This window comes from Clarias gariepinus, chromosome 15 (genome assembly GCF_024256425.1).
Source record: "Clarias gariepinus isolate MV-2021 ecotype Netherlands chromosome 15, CGAR_prim_01v2, whole genome shotgun sequence".
NCBI lineage: Eukaryota > Metazoa > Chordata > Actinopteri > Siluriformes > Clariidae > Clarias > Clarias gariepinus.
The window spans coordinates 286909-306581 of record NC_071114.1 but is presented as its reverse complement, the minus strand read 5'-3'; the positions used below and the strand labels follow the sequence as shown (position 1 = coordinate 306581).

Sequence of the window (19673 nt, the reverse complement as noted above, 5' to 3'; positions counted from 1 at the left end):
TCTGGAAAAGACTTGTTGTACAGAAGGTGATATGGAAATGACAGAATGTCACACAGTGGGTTTTAATCTGGAAAAGACTCATTGTACAGAAGGTGATATGGAAATGACAGAATGTCACACAGTGGGTTTTAATCTGGAAAAGACTCATTTTACAGAAGGTGATATGGAAATGACGGAATGTCACACGGTAGGGTTTAATCTGGAAAAGACTCGTTGTACAGAAGGTGATATGGAAATGACGGAATGCCACACGGTGGGGTTTAATCTGGAAAAGACTCGTTGTACAGAAGGTGATATGGAAATGACGGAATGCCACACGGTGGGGTTTAATCTGGAAAAGACTCGTTGTACAGAAGGTGATATGGAAATGACGGCATGTCACATGGTAGGGTTTAATCTGGAAAAGACTCGTTGTACAGAAGGTGATATGGAAATGACGGAATGCCACACGGTGGGGATTAATCTGGAAAAGACTCGTTGTACAGAAGGTGATATGGAAATGACTGAATGCCATTCAGTGGGTTATGACCTGGAAAAGACACATCATACTGTAGGTGCTATGGAAATGACTGTATGTCAGACCATGGGTTATAACTTGGAAAAGACATGTAATGCAGTAGGTGATGACATGGAAATGACCAAATGTCAGACAGTTGTCCTTGATCCCAAAGTCTATCACGACTACAAACCAAATAAACGTGTATCGCATGTTTCAACATCTTTTGGAGCTAATGGTATGACCCATGAACACACTGGGCCCATGGAATTGAATCGATATTTGTGTTCTAAGAGAGCGAAGTCTGGGAGCTGTGTGGTACCTACAGCACAAACGTTTTCTCTCCAGGAACTGCCTGACTACATGCAGGAGGGCAGTACTCCAGACAAGCCTGGTATAAATGATGATCTGGAACTGACAGAATGCAAGACTATTACCATTGACACAAAGACTCCCTGGGTAGAGATTCCTGCAAATCAGCCACAGAATTCACCGGATGCATCTTCTAGATCCCCCATAGACAAATTAAACAGGCCTGAGTCGATTCTTGGTTCACAGTTGGTTAACTGCAAATCTTTGGAGTCCGCTGTAACTGGCATGGACTTGACCAAAAATCAGAAAATTGAAAATGAAAACTATAACAACATGAACACAAATGTGTCATTTCATTCTCTCTTCAAAAATGTAGAATCCTCTGAAGACTGCAGTATGCAAATGACTAGAGCCTTCACTGTGCCCTTAGTGGAACAGAGCAGTGTTGCAATTAATCAAGAAATGGCTAGAGAAGAGACTGCAGCTGTAACTATTAACCAAATGTTGTTAAAGGACCAGCCATTGGCAACAACAAGCAAAACTGTGTCTTCTGCCAAAAAAGATGTAAATGAGTCTGACACCGCCACTTTGGGAAAGGAACATGTGAGCTCTGGTAAACCAAGACGAATGAGTCTAGCCGATCTACAAGTGAAGCTTCAAAATATTTCACAGCATATGAATGCGCCAGATAGACAGTTGGCTGGAAGTGTTACAGCACCTTTAGTTAGCTTCACAGAGGTGTCTCCAGTTAAACAACACCCTGAAAGACAGACTACCTCAGAGGCTTTCAAGGAAATGCAGTTGCTTGAAAACAAAATTAACTTGCCTCATAAAGAAGCATACACACCATTCAGCCTCAAGAATTCTCTCCTGGCAAGACTCTCAGTAGGTGGTGGTGTCAGGCCAAAGTTTCCTCCACAAGGAAGATCAATAAGTCCAACTCCAACAGAGCCCCAAAGCCCTACTGGCGTTCAGGGTCTTCACCTCCAGACGTGTTTCAGTGCTGATGTATTGAATAACGGCTATGAGACTGACCTCGTGAATGAAGTGCTTCCTGAAGAAGATTTCTCAGGTACTTTGGTCAGTGAAAACAAAGAACCAGAAGTCACTATAGGGGATGGTTTGAATGGGGATGGTTTGAATGAGGATGCTGTTGAGTTCAGTCACACAGAGTCTGTCATGAATCAAAACCTATCTGAGAAACTGCCACCTGAAGTACAAGATACAGCCATGAAAGACACCAGAAACGCCTTGGTGAGCCCATGTGTGCTTTATTAAACTTCTCATGCATGTATATATAATTCTTTAATTTATTACAAATTTATTACAAATTTATTTGGTTATTTGTTGTTTTTTTCCTGCCATTCTGGCTGTATGCAGTGGGAGAGTAATTATGCTCCTCAGAATACTCATGTGGTAAAGGTGATGGATGACACCAGCTCCAGTAGCAGTTACACCACCATGAAATGTGAAGGAATGTCTGAATTAAGTAAGTTACGACTCATTAACTGTAGCTTTTGTTTCCAGGTTTCTGTAAACATTTATAATTACAGTGTATCCTGAAACAAATGGCATAATGTAAAACTGTTTTATTTATTTGTTTTTCATGTTAATATTTTCTTTCATATTTTAATTTTAAAAAGTGAACGTCTTGTATATTCTAGGTTCATTACATCTCAATTTAAATATTTCAAGCCCATTTTTTATTTTATTTTGATGATTAAAGCTTACAATTCATAAAAAAAATTCTCTTAAAATGTTAAAATATTTCATAGGACTATATTTATCTACGCACTCAATACTTGGTCAGAGCACAAATAGCACAAATTACTGCATCAGTGCGGTGTGGCGTGGAGGCAATCGGTCGGTGGCACTGCTGAGGCGTTACTGAAGACCAGGTTGCTTTGATAGTTGTTGGGTCGGATGTTTCTTATCTTCCTCTTGACAATAGCTCAAAGATTCTCTATAGGGTTCAGGTCAGATGAAGCATTAAGTGGTCTAAAACCTCCTAGTAGATACTCTTTTAACTTTAGACCTGATAAAACACAGTGGACCAACACCAGCTGTGTGTTGTGTGTCACTGTTGTGTCACTTCAAATCGTTCCTTCGATCTTTCAATCGTTTCCACCAACTGTGGAAACATCACACTGGACTTGGTATCTGAGCCTTCCTCCAGACTCTGAGACTCTAATTTCCAAATAAAATGCAAAATTTACTTTCAACTGGAAAGAGGACTTTGGAACACTGAGCAATGATCCAGTACTTTTTCTTCTTAGCCCAGGTAAAACACATCTGATGTTGTGTCTGGGTCAGGAGAGCCTCGATACTAGGAATGCAGCAGTTATGGTCCATGTCCTGTGGCTCTTGATGCACTGACTCCAGCCTCACTTTATTCCTTATGAAGCTCTCCCAGGGTCTTGAATCAGCATTAAATGACAGTCTTCTAAAGGCTGTGGTCATTCCTATTGCTTGTGCACTTCTCCTTCAAGTCAACTTTCCATTAAAAAATAAATGCTTTTTTTCCCCAGCACCTTCTTTGGCCTAATTTAGGTGATCATCCTCTAAAGAACTGTTGAGCCTCGTGTATTGAACTAGACCAAGAGGTCCATGCTATTTATGCTGTATGAGGAGTCATTTAAATATCAAAAGAAATATTCTTATATTTTGAGAGACTTGATTTTTGTAATAAAAAAATAAAAAAAGCTTCAAAATTTCAGTTTCCATGTAATGCATCTAGAATGAGTTTCACTTTTTTAATTAAATTACAAAAATGTGTTTTTTCCACAATATTCTCATTGTACTGAGATGTGCTGAACTTAACTCTTAATGTTTCCTTTGTTTAAAAGACCTGAGAGACTCACAGCTCGACTCTCAGATTGAGGGCTCGGTGGAGTTTGACTTCCATAAGGTAAACATTTTCATCTGTAGTTAATTATTTTTTACAGTTAGAGGTTATAAGTGTGTGTCTATTTACACACACAGAGTACTTTTGACCAGTTTATTTTCTGTCTGAACTATATTAATAACGGATACATAACCCATTTAAAGCTGTGCATTTATGAAACCTTTTTGATTTGTTTTTGTTTTGAAGAAACTTGAAGATGGCAGTGTTACCATAAATGAGTTCCTCGTGCACTTTGGTGCCAAATTTGTGATCCACCGCTCGAGACCCAGCGCTCGTCCTGACAACGTAAGCTCTTTTTTCAAATTTCACCCGTGTTGCCTGCTTTAACAAAAATAATCACCCTGCTTTATTCTGTTCCAGTTTATGGATCCAGAAACATGCACACTAAAGGATCTGCTCAGAAGTAAATACATCCATCGCCCCAAGCAGAGTGTGTATGAGACAGATTGTCAGAACCTCTCTCAGATGGTTGAAGAGTACGTACAAACACGATGCATGCTTCACTCCTGAGATACACTTTAATGTGTGCTGCATCAAACAGATCTTAAGTAAACATCGAGCTGAGGCTAAAATGTAACATCCTGATCGATTTGTGTTTATGACAGATTGAGAACACAGATTGGAGATCAGGAGAAACCACTGAGAGAGATCAATGAAGCCCTGCTGCAGGACGTGTGTGTCTTTTCACAAGAGCAGGTGATGTTCTGGTTGTATTTAACAGCATACATTTGTATTAAATACACACACACATACATTTTATATATATACACTTTATATACGCATACACATACAATAGGTGGACAACCAGAATGCTTATTACCGTCGCGCTCACCACCGTGGAAAACCGCAGCAGCCAAAATCAAAGTCATTCGTGAAATGATCGCCAGGTGGCGCAAAGTGACATTTTTCACTCTACGCAGTTTAAAATATAATTAAGTCATAAAAAAAGTCTTAACAATATGTTGTATTGAGGAAATACTACAGTGTTTGTAAATTCCACATCTGAGAACTTTATACAACAAAAATGAAAAATCTGAACCAGAGATATTGATATTTATTGTATAATAATGAGTCAAAAATACAAACATTAGTTAAATCTTCTTTGGACAGACGATCCAGTTCACTCGCTGATAATTTTATTTTTACAAAGAATTAACTGTTATAGCCTCTGTTATATCTCTGTTTGTATTTGTTTGTTATTTAAAAAAATACAATTAAAAAATACATCAAACTTTAAATATAGAAATAACTGTTAAAATAGCGCTCACCCGCACGCATAAAGTTTTCCCGAGCGCAGAGACATTTTGTTGTAATATTTAATAATATTTATGCCGTATAATCAGGGGCTCTTATTCCTATTTGTCCTGGGATGTTGTTCTTTTAGTGTTACTGTGTGTGTGCTTTATGGCAGGCAACATTCAAATGCGAATTATTCCCCCTTCCCAGGTGTGAATCAGCTGCTCTCACCTATACCTTCAGAGAAACTGAAATGCACCCCTCCCCACTTTAAAAACCTCTTGAATCTGAGGCTCTTCTAGAGACTTTCAGTGTTTTTAAATTTGTGTAATTTTATCTTCCGGATTCTAGATTCTAAAGTTGACATTATTACTGTTTTACTGGTATAGAAGAAATGGAGATTTTTTCTTATCATAACATAAATTGTATTGGTTGTAATTACTCTATACACAGTCATTTCCTTGGTATTTTTATAAAATATTGAAAGTTAATATTTTATAAAAAACGGAAAAAAAAAGATTCCATTTGTACAGGGTGACACAGAATAACGGGAATTTTTGAAATGCCTAATGGAGCGACATCACACACTGCATGGCAATAAAAATAAAAAAAAGATAAATTCCATCAATGTTTCGTAAATGGCAAGTTTTAGGTTTCAATTAATATAAATAAAATTTATATCTTTTATCAATTCTAGTTTTATTAGATTAAACAATATAATTCAATTCAATTTTATTTGTATAGCGCTTTTAGCAATTTTCATTGCCGCAAAGCAGCTTTACACAGTCAAAAGAATTATTTAAGTTTGTATGAAATGTGAATTTGTATAAATCAAAATGGTCAGTTTGTCCCTGGTGAGCAAGCCGAGGGCGACAGTGGCAAGGAAAAACTCCCTGAGATGGTAATAGGAAGAAACCTTGAGAGGAACCAGACTCAACAGGGAACCCATCCTTATTTGGGTGAAACAGAAAGCAGTAAATGATCTGCATTTATACAGTGTGTAGGGTGGGAGGCAGTTCAGCTATAATAGCTGATGTTAGTTGATGTTAATATGGAGTCCAGGTAGTTATTGAAGACTCAGGTAGACTTGTAAGAAGTTCCAGTCATGAACTATCGAACTGTCAAGTCCCCAGAGAAACAGTTGCCAACACCAGTCAAGGTCAGAACCATTTTCTAGGTAGAGAGAATCATTCCCAAACACCAGACGCATCCCAGAGAGACACACGGGCCATCCATGTGACGAGATCTTCAGCCAGAAGCGGGGCACCAGGATGGGTCAGACAGGTCCGGAGGGCAGAGGGAGTCTGGATCACTGGCAGCTCAGGAACGACATGTGTAGCTCGACAGAGAGAGAGAGAAAGAGTGAAAGGGGGGGACAGGAGGAGAGAGGAAAAAGAAAGAGGGGGGGAAAGAGAAAAAGAGGAGAGATGGCAGTTAGGTATGGTCACAGTCACACAATGTATAATGTGAATGTATATTAACTGTAGAGTGCAAGCAGAGACTCCGGCAGGACTAACTATGACAGCATAACTAAAAGGGAGAGCCAGAAGGAAACACAAACATGAGGGCTTCCTGACATGTAAAGCAAACAATCACCTCACCGTCAGCAAACCTGAGTGATCAATGAGAGTGAGGAAGACAGCATCCAAACATACCAGTTCACCATAATACTCTACGTCCATGAGTCCCCCAGATCTGCTCCTTTACCTATGGCAAATCTATTTATAAAAATGCTTGGCTAAATAAATAGGTTTTTAGCCTGGACTTAAACACTGAGACTGTGTTTGAGTCCCGAACACTATTTGGAAGACTATTCCATAACTTTGGGGCTTTGTAAGAAAAAGCTCTGCCCCCAGCTGTATTTTTCATAATACGCGGTACTGACAAGCAGCCTGCATCCTTTGATCGAAGTAGGCGTGGCGGATCGTAAGACACTAGCAGTTCGCTCAGGTACTGCGGCGCGAGACCATTTAATGCTTTATATGTCAAGAGTAGTATTTTAAAATCAATGCGAAATTTCACAGGGAGCCAATGGAGTGAAGATAAGATAGGGGTGATGTGCTCATATCTTCTGGTTCTGGTGAGGACTCTCGCTGCTGCATTCTGGACTAGCTGAAGCTTATTTATGCATGTAGCTGAACAACCAGACAGTAAGGCATTACAATAGTCCAACCTAGAGGTGATAAAAGCATGAACTAGTTTTTCTGCGTCGTTTAGCGACAATAAATTTCTTATTCTGGCAATATTTCTGAGGTGAAAGAATGCTATCCTGGTAATATTATCTACATGTGCTTCAAATGAAAGGCTGGAATCAATGATCACACCAAGGTCTTTCACTGTTGCATTTGATGGAACAGAAAGGCCATCTAAAGTTACGGTGTGATCTAAAATTTTACTCCTAGCTGTATGCGGTCCTATGACTAGAACTTCTGTCTTATCCGGATTTAGCAGAAGGAAGTTAATTAGCATCCAATTTCTTATGTCCTGCACACATTGCTCAATTTTAGTAAGCTGTTTTTTCTCATCAGGTTTTGCTGAGACATATAACTGTGTATCGTCAGCATAACAATGAAAACTAATACCATGCTTACGGATTATGTTGCCCAGAGGAAGCATGTAAAGGGAAAAAAGCAGTGGACCTAAAACTGAACCCTGCAGAACGCCAAACTCCACTAGAGAACATGCAGAATAATCACCATTTAAGTCTACATACTGATAACGATGGGTCAGATAGGATCTGAGCCAGGAGAGGGCTGTACCCTTAATTTCCACTACATTTTCTAATCTGTGAAGAAGAATAGCGTGATCAACAGTGTCAAAAGCTGCACTGAGGTCAAGTAATACAAGCATAGTTACACAACCCTGATCAGAGGCCAATAGAATGTCATTTACTACTTTAACGAGCGCTGTCTCTGTACTGTGATGAGGCCTAAATCCTGACTGATACAGTTCATGTATGCCATTTCTATGTATATATGAGCATAGCTGCTCCGCTACTATCTTTTCCAGGATCTTAGAGATAAAGGGGAGGTTTGATATTGGTCTGTAACTGGACAGCTGACAGGGGTTGAGGTCAGGTTTCTTAATTATTGGTTTGATAACTGCTAATTTAAAAGATTTTGGAACATATCCAATGCTGAGTGAAGAATTAATTATTCTTAACAGGGGTTCTATTATTGCTGGTACTATCTGTTTAAGAAAATGTGTCGGTACAGGATCTAATATACAGGTTGATGAATTTGAAGAAGAGATGAGTGAAATTAGTTCATTCTCTTCAAGGGGAGTAAAGTATTCTAGGTTCTGATCTGACATGGCTAGATTAACATTTGCATCAATTACATTGTTCGGTTTCAAAACCTCAATTTTATGCCTAATATTTACAATTTTATTATTAAAAAAGTTCATGAAGTCCTCACTATTGCATGATGTTGTTGTGGAGATTTCTGCAGTGGTCTTATTTCTGGTTAATTTGGCTACAGCATTAAATAAGAATCTAGGATTATTTTTGTTATTTTCTATAAGAGTGGAGAGATATGTTGATCTAGCTTCACTAAGAGCTTTTCTATAGTTCAGGATGCTCTCCTTCCATGCTATTTGAAATACTAGTAATTTAGTTTGACGCCATTTACGTTCTAATTTCCGAGCGGTCTGTTTTAAAGTGCGCGTGTGATCGTTATACCAGGGAGCAAGTTTCTTATCTCTAATAATTTTTCTTTTGACTGGAGCTACATTATCTAAGGTATAGCGAAATGTCGACTCTAAATATTCAGTCGCCTGATCGAGTTCTGTGGGGTCAGACGGTGATCTAATCGAAGTTGGGAACTTTGATTAGATCACTTTGATTTGACTAGTTGATGTGAATGTACGTTTTATACGGTAGCGTGGCGCTGTGTGTACATTATTATTGTGACACACTTGAATTGAGACAAGATAGTGATCTGAGATAACTTCAGATAGTGGTATTGTGAATAAATTTCTTATACTTAATCCAAATAATATTATTAAATCTAAAGTGTGACCTGCTTTATGAGTGGGTCCTACTACACACTGATTTACTCCTACCGAGTCCAGTATAGACATAAATGCAGTTCTCAGAGGGTCTTCTGGGTTTTCAAAATGAATATTAAAATCTCCAGCAATTAACAGTTTGTCTACAGAAACGACTAGATTTGAAAGGAAATCTGCAAATTCACTAAGAAATTCCGAGTACGGCCCTGGAGGTCTGTAAATAACAATTAGCGGGATCGACTGAGCTGACTTAATATAGTTAAATACACTTATGTTACTATAAAGAATTTCAAATGAATTAAATTTGTGTCCGTGTTTTTGTACAATAGTCAAATTATCATTGTGAATAACTGCGACGCCTCTTCCTCTACCAGTTAACCGAGGCTGGTGTATGTAGCTGTATCCAGGAGGACTAGCTTCATTTAGAGCTACATACTCGTCCTGTTTAATCCAGGTTTCTGTTAAACAGAGTATATCAAACTCCTGATCTGTGATAATTTCATTAACTATAACTGCTTTAGATGCGAGAGATCTAATATTTAACAGTCCTAGCTTCAGATCAGAGGTACCGGCTGCGCATTCAGTCTGATCCAAGTTTGTGTCCTTTATGTTAATTAAATTACTAAAACAGACTTTCTGAGTCTTTCTAAATTTGATTTTAGCTCGGGGAACAGACACGGTCTCAATAGAGTGAACCCTGAGTGACGACTGTATGCAGCTAGCAGACGGTTGGTTTAGCCTGTCTGTCTGCTCCCTGGCCTGGGCTCTGGATTGTCACCGATTAACTAGGCCTTTTCTAAGACTATGAGCTATACTACAAGAAATGAGAGCAGCACCTTCCCGAGTGGGATGGACACCGTCCCGCCCTAACAGGCCAGCTTTGCCCTCAAAGGTCTTCCAATTATCAATAAAGCCCACGTTGTTTTCGGAGCACCACCTGGACATCCAGCGGTTCAGCGACCATAACCTGCTGTAAGTTATGTCACCACGTCTCATTGGGATGGGACCAGAGCATACTACTCCATCGGACATCGCCTTCGCTAATTTAAACACCTCTATAAAGTTATTCTTACTAACCTCTGACTGATGAAGGCGTATATCGTTAGCTCCAGCATGTACCACTATCTTGGAGAACCTGTGCTGTCCTAGAGCCCTAAGATTACCTGCTATGTCCGGTGCTCTGGCTCCCGGGATACACCTAACCACTGCCGCTGGCGCCCCTAAAGGTCTAGCTAATTTCACGTGTATAATAATAATAAATACAGAACCCTGTTTACTTTCTTTATTTAACAAAATCATAAAGTTCGTCATTATGAGTGCAAATTGCTTGAGATCCAGTGTAAAGAGGTAAAGTTTGCAGTCAGTGGTGGTTTGAGGTTCCATGTCATCTGCTGGAGTTGGTCCACTGTGTTTTATCAGGTCAAAGGTCAGCTGTCTACCCGGAAATTTTAGATCCCTCTAAAGCTGCTAGTATCGATTAATTGGAATTTATAGTTTATGTCGATGTTGAAAAATGAAAATTGATTTCACAGTTTCACTTTAGTACGGCACCGCAAGCTTCCTTAGTTCTGCGACGCCCCCTCTGTGACTCACAAGTGGGAAATACAAGATATACCATGGATACACCAAAGAGCTAAGAGTACTTTACACATTAAACAAGTCAAAGCCTGCTGTAAAATTTATCTAAAGTTTGTGCCAACTGAAGGAAGCAGCACGACTTACTCAAGCCCCTTGAACAGAGACACATTAATGAATCGACGTCATGTTTGGCTCTGCGAGCGAAACAAGACAGGCGGCAGCGCGTAAACATCAGCTAAAAGCCAGGTGAAAACAGCGACCACATTTCCCCACTGTATCCCATATGATAAGAGGAGCCTCGAATAGAATAACCAAAACATAAAGACTGGCCAAAGTTTACACTTTATTAACCCCAAAAAAGAGGTATGAATGTTGTACTGTCCTAAAAGAAAACCTGTACGTAAAAGCATGTTTGCACTTTTAGTCCAAATAAGCAATTCATGTTTAGTTATATTGTTTTGCTTAAATAAAAAAAAAAAACCTATACTGTCTGTCTTATTTTTATTTTATTTTTTTAATTCATTTTAAGGAAAACAATTGTTTTAAAATCGAATTTGGTCTAAAAACATCGCCCCGCTCTAGATCACTTTTTTGCAGACCAGTTTTATGAAGATGCTGATTTTATTCTCAAGCAGGACTTGACACCTGGGAGCCTCTGCAAAGTACTGAGTGGTGATGCACATGTTCATACTGTTCACTCGACCAACATTTCTGTGTTAAAAATCTGTTATTCATTGGTCCTAAGTAATAATCTAATTTTCTGAGATTATGAATGTTGCGTTTTCATTAGCTGTAAGCTAATATATAAAATATGTTTACACACACACACACACACACACACACACACACAACGTATACATCATATAATGTGTGTGTGTGTATACATGGTATAGTAAGTCATGTGACTGCCTGCTCTGTGCTTCAGTGTGTGTAGAGAAGGTTAGAAGTTAATCCAGTTAATTAAGATGTTTAATATCTTACAGTTACAGAGATTTGGTTCCAAACTGAAGGAGCGGAAGGTTTACTTCTCAAAAATAAGCAAGGCCCGCTCCCATGGGATGAAGGAACGCTTGTACTCTGAGCTTTTACAAACAACACGGGTACGACAATTCATTCTTTACATTATGTGTATTTGTTTTAATAAAATAACAAATAAACAACATTGTTGGTGCTGTTATAGAAAAATAATCATTTTATTCCAGTTCTGTCACAGCTAATGGTAGACTCTCTCCTATCTCTCTCTCTCTCATCTCTCTCTGTCTCTGTCTCTCTCTCTCTCTCACTTCTGTCGCTCTCTTTCTAATCCTCTCTCTCTCTCTCTCTTTTTCTATGTCTTTCTTTAAAGTATTGTTATTGGTAGTTATTGGTAAATGTCAAGCTTGTTAAAAATGCTAAAACACTCAGCAGTGAGGCTGTACACAAACACATAAACATCTCTGTACGTAATGCTTTAACGTTTCAAAGATAATATTTCCCTTATTAAATTTCCTCACCTTTTAATGAGGTGTTGATAAGCCCATCGTGTCTCTGTGACTCAGGTAAAGAAAACTGATTAAAATGATTAAAACAAGTTTTAACATAAAAATTAGGTCTTACTGTGGACTTGGACTTCCTGTCAGGCTGTAATGTTAAATTAATCATGTCTGTCCCTCTGAGATGAGCTGCAGTCGTCTCTCTGTCCAGGATCTCCTGATCTGACAGTGTTCTGAGTGTGTTATAGCATATCGGATTGCGAGAAACGTGGTTTGCAAATGTGTCCCACAAGACGAGCAAAGATTTTTAATAAATTTTGACTTGGAAAAACGAGCAAGTCTTGGTTTACGAGTACTATGTATCACGTATGCGCTTCTTGTTTTGAAGCCGAGCGTCACGTGATCACAACTGAGCCAATGTTTTTTTTTTTCTCTAGAGCTCTCTGTAGTTGGTCGATATGTGTTCGTGCGTGCGCGTAATTTGACACTGTGCTCCTTCACACACACCAACACACACACTCACATTTACAGCCCACCTCCCACCCCTTCCTTCTCTCAGCTTCCCACACACATACAGATGCACAGTCTATGCCTAACACATAGTGTGTCTCTGGTCTGTCGCGGTTCTTTTCAAAGGTAAAGTGCAGGTTTAGTTTTTAAAAAAAAAAAATTTACCGCCAATAATTCCATTAGTATGCTCTCACACGAGCAGGTTAATTTGTTTTATTTTTACCTTATATTTTGTATTAATTATTTTTATGTTTTATTTTTTTGGGCTGTGGAATAAATAATTTGAGTTTATTATTTCTTATTGGAAAATTTAATTTTGTCTACAAGTGTTTTGGAATACGAGCCCATTTTCAGAATGAATTATGCTTGTAATCCAAGGTTCCACTTTATTATATACACAATTCTGTTTATTAGAGACACACTCTTTAATATCGATTACCTTTCTACTGTAAACTGTCTCTCTGTAACTCAGGTACTTTGAGTCATGTGTGTGTGCGACTGTGTGTACAAACCCGCACCAAGCGTCCAGAAAAACACCAAACCTGCTGCAGCACCGTTACTGTAGCACAAAGTACTGATTTGTATTATCGTCCAGTCATTTTTGTCGTCTCTGTACGTGTAGCCTCTTAAGACATAAATGTCCTGATATAAAGAACTGACATGTTCTCCCAACTGCATTATTTCTCCTGTATACCTGTGTGTGAGTCTTGTATCAGGACCCTGGGTATAATCTTAAACCAGGCTTTAAAGACTTTAGAGTTTGTAGAGATTGATTATGTCCACAGTCCCACACTATGTCTCTGGTCTCAGACTCCAATGCAGGTGTGTTCACCTGTCAGAGGCCTGAGGTTAGTTACTGGGGTAGGTTAGGATGCTGTCTTGTCTGTTTACTTTAAATATTTTGTATAAATTTCAGGAGGCAAAGGAAAGTCTGACGTCCAAAGTCAAGGAGACACACGAGATGTTAGAGGAACTAAATGGATGCATAACTGACTTGGAGTCTGGTATGGAAGAGTCATTCAATTACTGTAGCCCTGTTTACTGTGTGTGTGTGTTTGTGTGTGTGTTTGTGTGTGTATGGGGGTGTCTGAGGATTAATGAATTAGTTTGTAATAAAAAAATATACATTAGGGCTGCAACAACGAATCGTTAAAAATCAATTACTAAAATAGTTGGCAACAAATTTCATAATCGATTCGTTGTGTCGCGCGACGTGGAGACATTTGATTACTTAAAAAAAAAACTTCAGTTGAGCGTGGAGCGGAGTGAACACACGCGGTCTCGTGCACTAATGCTAGCAGAGTTCGGCGCCTCTTAGACAGGGCGGAGCAAAAATTAAAAAAATACAAGCGGAGGTAGAGGAAAGATACATGGCGGCGGATGCTGGGTCCTAGTGCGCGTCTCTTACTGGTATAATCAACATCCGTGTAAAACATTTTAGTTTGTGTCTGTATGCGTGTGTGTACAGAGCGCGTGTACAGCAAAACACGCATATAGACAAGTCTCATTAGAGACGTTAAAAATTAATTTTCTCTCTCTGCTCAAGACTTAGCCTGCTGTGTGTATGTGTCTGTGTGCGTGCGCATCATTATGCCCTAAAATACCCCTCTGCCATGGATTGCCCCCCTTAACATAATCACTATTAAATATTGTATTAGAACATAAATTCATAGGTTAATGGTTTACAAATTACAAATTGCATGAGATAATAAAATAAACTAAGAAATATAAAAATAAATATGTTGTAAAAATATATATTTTTTTTTCATATACATGTATACTTTTATATTGTTCATTTTATAATGAATTAGTTTCGTCTAATTTTTCATCATAAACAAAATTTATTTTTATTATATATAAATGTTTATTTGACAAAGCCCTAAAAAATAAATGTGTTACAAAATAAACATTATGCAAGAATTTGTATTAATGGTCTTGACAGCTGTCACGTGCTTAGAGTTTATTATAATAGTAATATCATATTTGATGATAATAAACCTAGGAATTTATATTCTAATATAATATTTGATAGCGATTACGTAGGTGGGGCAATCCATGGCAGAGGGGCATGTTAGCGCATAACACCGGAACGAATTATGCTTGTAATCCAAGGTTCCACTGTATATATTTGGGAGATGTAATTCATACATGTCTATGTTTTTTGTGTTAGTCCATTTTTTTTTTTTTTTTTTTTTATTATTACTATAACAGCTTAAGGAGCAACATGTTTGTGCACTTTCCAAAGATTTTAGTTATGTTTTGAATAAAGGGTTGAAAAGGAACTATTTTCTCAGTTTTCTGTTATTTACCCGATTAATCGAAAAACTAATCGACAGAATAATCGATTATTAAATTAATCGTTAATTGCAGCCCTAATATACATTGTACTATATAACCTAAACCTAAGAAAAGTTACATAATTATGTTATTTTGAGTTGTTTATGTTAAAGGAGTTTAGACACTTAGTCTGCATAAATATAAAACATGAGAGAAAACATATGTTCATCATTTCTCTGGTGGTCAGGTGTTTAAACAAACAGCTCTGGTTCCCACCCACTGTACCCTCGTAGACACAGAGACCTTTCCCCGGTTTAGTTTAATTAATATAGAGCTCTTACGCACGGTCATTGTCACAAAGCAGTTTTACTGGATCGAAAGACATTATAGAGAATTAGGTGAGAGAATGTGTGCGAGTCAGAATGATCAGATGACGAAAACCTCCCTGAGATGGCAATAGGAAGAAACCTTGGGAGGAACCAGACTTAACATCCTCATCTGAGTGATAACAGATAGCAGGGATTGATCTGCACTCATACTGTGTGTTAGGAGGCTGAAAGTTCAGTATAACAGGAGATGTGGAGAATTTTTATATGGATTCCAGTTGGTTAGTGCTCGGCTCAGCCCTGTTGTGCAGCTCTGCTGGTCCCTGGGCATTAGCTAACTGCTAACCTAGCTTTTTTTTAGTTTTTAAAAAGGCCTAGATTGATAGTTAGGAGTTTCTGACTAATTGCTCAAGGCTAACATAGCAGTGATGACCTTTAGCTGTTTTTGTTTAACTCTTTAGATAACCAGTCAATCTAAATAATAATAATCATAATAATAATAATTAGATAAAATCTTCTAGCAGTGTGCTATACTTTTTTTTATCGGTTTCTGATCACTGTATATAGACTTGGAAGAACATGTTTGTAAAATATGCACGAGTTCAGTTACATTTTACTTCAAACAGATTTGATGAAGATGAACAACATGGACATGGGAGACCAACATTCCCTCAGGGGACTCGAACCTGCTGTGAAGGCCAGGCAGGAACAAATTAATGCTCTTAACTCAGAACTTACTGAGAAAGAAAAGTAGGTATTGTTTAAATGAGCATCATTAACATATACAACTGAATGATGTGTATAATTAAGTCCTCCATATTCTCTGAAAAAAAAACTGACGTAAAATCTAACAAAACAATTCTTTCCCAGGCAAATCAGTACATTTACGCTTCAGGCTCAGTCTTTGGAGGACACATGTGTCAAACTCCAGTGTGAAACCAGGGAACTTGAATGCCATGCTGCACATCTGAACAGGTACATCACCATCTCCCCGTGTTTAGACCTTCTGTGACTAAACTAATAAAGATCTTACTGTTTACTGTGAGCCTCAAGAAAACCACTTAGTGAAGCTAATCGGGGAAAAGGCTTCAGTTTATTAGGGAGCATAAAGACTTGACTTTTGAGTGATGGAGAAAGGTCATGTGACCTGATGAGTCCAGACTGAGCCGATTCCAGAGTGATGGGCCGGTAAGGGTAGGAAGGGAAGGACATGAAGCGATGCTCCCATCATGCATAGTGTCCACTGTACAAGCCTCTGGAGACAGTGTTATGATCTGGGGTTGGTCAGTTACTCAGGTCTAGACTCAGCTGACCACCTGAATATACTAAATCACCAGAGGATCACATCTATGGAGGTTTAATTCCCTGATGGTACGGACAAAATCTAAGATGATGTCAGGATTCATCGTGCTCAGTGTGTGAGAGAGTGGATCAGGGAGCATGAGGAGTCATTTTCACACATAGAGTCCGGAATCTTTAGGAAGTGCATACCCCAAATGAGCTTTAAAATAACTTGCACTGCTATTCTGAGGATTAATCATTCTGTTTTCCTTCAGTCTGAATGAGTGGCGATTACTTAGGGAGAAGAACCGGCTGGTTTTTATGTTTCTCCATGACACTCTTCAGCTGGAGGTGAAGCACAGACACGCCCCGGGTAAGACTCCATAACCAGCCGCCCGTGTGTCAGTGTGTCGTGTGTTGTAGTGCTGTGTAACTCCTGTAAACTTTTATTTTTCTAGAGAAACAATGCGTGCATGGCGATGCAGACCAGGCTGTGGACGTGTCCTTTACATATCTGCTGAACGGTGAGAGAACACCAGCGTTTACACAAGTATAACCGTGTGTATCAGAGGGAGGAGGAGCCGTACACAGTACGATTACAGGACGTTTCCCCGCTCGCGTTCCTGCACACACGCTCTCAAACACTCACTCACTCTCACAGACACTCTCACACACTCAAACACTCACTATCACAGACACACTCACACACTCACTCTCACAGACACACTCAAACACTCACTCTCACAGACACTCTCACACACTCAAACACTCACTATCACAGACACACACACACACACACACTCACTCTCACAGACACACACACGCTCACACAAACACTCACTCACTCTCACAGACACACACACACACTCACTCTCACAGACACACACACACACTCACTCTCACAGACACACACACACACTCACTCTCACAGACACACACACGCTCACACACACTCACTCTCACAGACACACTCACACAAACACTCACACACTCTCACAGACACACACAAACACACACTCACTCTCACAGACACACACACTCACACAAACACTCACACACTCTCACAGACACACACTCACACAAACACTCACACACTCACACAAACACTCACTCACAGACACACACACTCACACAAACACACACTCACTCTCACACTCTTACACACTCACTCACACTCACATACATGCTCACTCACACACACTCATACACTCACTCTCTCACACACAAACTCACTCTCTCACATAGAATTTTCTTACATGATTTGGTCTTAACTTTCTTTTCGTATTGTTGTTGATGTAGTTCTAAAATCGTTCAGCTAAGAGGCAGAAAGATAGTCAAACGTGTAATGTGTGTATTTCTCCCTTAATCCCCTGAAGCCGAGCGCTCACACCCCGGTGCAGTCCTGGTGCACAAACTGCTTGAGGAGAACATCAGCTCTCAGCTCTCTACATGGCTGCAGAAATACTCCACAACTCAACACATACCAATGGTACTCAATTACTGTCACACATACGAGTTTATTACTTCAACAATTAGTACATATAGTCTTTATACAGTGAAATAATACCTGTGCTAAAACCTTGGCCGCTTCTGATTCTGTGTATGTAATGATTTGTAATGATCGTGCAGGATTGTACATTATTGATTAAAAGTAAAAACCCGCAATAATCTGTAATTAAAACAGTCAGAATACACGATGATCTTGCAACAGTGTTTCCTAAAAATCAATGACTGAAGGATTTACACAAACAACAGACATACAGTCAATCCTCCAATTAATATGTGTCTGTTTAAAGCGTTATCTGTTCAGGCCTCATGATGTCTGCAGTTACATCACCGAGATAAACAGATGTAGATTATTTTCTGTGTATATTTAGTAAAGGTTGAACTTCAGTCTTAATAAAAAAAAAAACGCCAGCAGCTTGGTTGGTGTGTTAGTGTTTAACCATGAGGGGGAAGAGCAGTTACACAACCAGTTATTATCCACCAAATCATAAATACAGATGTTTATAAGATGTTCAGAAACAAGTAGTTGAGTGCACAGATGGTCTGTTTGTGTCTGAAACGTTCCCACAACAGCTGCTCCATGATGTCAGTGTGGTGGTGAGCCGACTCCGCCTCCTGGGTGATGAAATCCACAGGCTGAAGAAATGGGGAGGCCTGAAGTTAGAGATCCTGGACCTCACATGTGTGGATACAGCGTAGGTCAAATTCTTCAACATTCATTTCTATACCTAATTAACTAAAGTTTTTTTTTTACTGCATTCATAATTAAAACCTAATTAGACTTAATTAGCACGCGCCCTTTTCCCAAGCAACTTTCAGTTATGTCATAATTTATATGGACTGTAGAACCGAACCTGTGACCTTCAGATCATGAGTTTATTGTTATAACCAATGACCTGGCCAGCCCACACACTCACACACTGTACATTTCAGGAAATACATGTTACAGCGCCGTCCGTTTGGCTTTGAAGAGGATTATTATTAATACAGCAGTGTTCAGTTTGTTTCTTTGGAAAATTAGCAACTAAAATGTTCTTTTTATTTCTCCTAGGGTTGTAGTCACGTTCTCCAGCCTCAGGGCGTTTGTCAAGTTTGAGCTGAGCCTGGCTCTTTCCCCGGAATATCCTTTTAAGCCTCTGCAACTGCAAAAATTCAGAAATCACATTGGGAACACAAGGTTTGGGATAATTTATGTTTAATACAAAAAATTATTTCAACATTTAGTTTAATTCTTTTTTCAGGTTTGAGTACACTCTCCAATACTGTAATTCATAACATTGATAATATATAACACAATCTAATGTCTGCACTGTTTGGGATTTGTTAAACTTTTTTTTACAATATGTGCTTTATTTCATGTTCTTTGTCCAGAGTGGAGCAAATAAAAGACATCATATCATCTATAAGACCAGCCAAGAGCTACCTGACTGCAGTCATGAAGAGGCTTCATTCTGATTTGATTGGCTAAGAGCTGTGTGTGTGTGTTTTGGCTTGTTTGGTTGTTAACTTGTTGACTTGTTTATTAAATAGTGAGCACAGATAATAAAGCATGATGCTGAATATAAGCACTTCTCTAGTGGCTTTACGGTAAAATATCATCACACTGTAATACTGTATGGCCTTCAGGAAGGAGTACTAGTGAGGAGAACAAAAATATATATAAATAAAAGTAAAACTTCATGAATATAATAAACTACAATGAATATAAATAAAATACATAAAAGATTAAATAAAAAATGTAGAGGCACTTAAAAAGGAGTTTACAA

General features: G+C 38.8%; 1 protein-coding gene across 1 annotated transcript; it reads left to right on the top strand.

Moving 5' to 3' along the window:
- The first annotated feature begins 1603 nt into the window (after positions 1–1603).
- knl1 (kinetochore scaffold 1) lies at positions 1604–19472 on the top strand. The gene is made up of 16 exons (XM_053513530.1): positions 1604–2062; positions 2189–2297; positions 3655–3716; positions 3900–3998; positions 4074–4189; positions 4319–4409; positions 11519–11635; positions 13434–13521; positions 15747–15870; positions 15991–16095; positions 16677–16774; positions 16860–16925; positions 17778–17890; positions 18481–18602; positions 18959–19084; positions 19279–19472. The coding sequence occupies exons 1-16, from the start codon at positions 1604–1606 to the stop codon at positions 19373–19375; spliced, it is 1992 nt and encodes a 663-aa protein (XP_053369505.1). The 3' UTR covers positions 19376–19472.
- Positions 19473–19673: the final 201 nt, after the last annotated feature.

What these genes read in the sequence shown, in the direction of transcription:
- knl1 (XM_053513530.1), top strand. Translation starts at nt 1,604, where the DNA reads ATGCAGTTGCTTGAAAACAAAATTAACTTGCCTCATAAAGAAGCATAC. An exon ending in TGAAGGAATGTCTGAATTAA is followed by an intron (nt 2,298 to 3,654) that starts GTAAGTTACGAC and finishes TTTGTTTAAAAG; the next exon opens with ACCTGAGAGACTCACAGCTC. An exon ending in CTCTCTCAGATGGTTGAAGA is followed by an intron (nt 4,190 to 4,318) that starts GTACGTACAAAC and finishes TGTTTATGACAG; the next exon opens with ATTGAGAACACAGATTGGAG.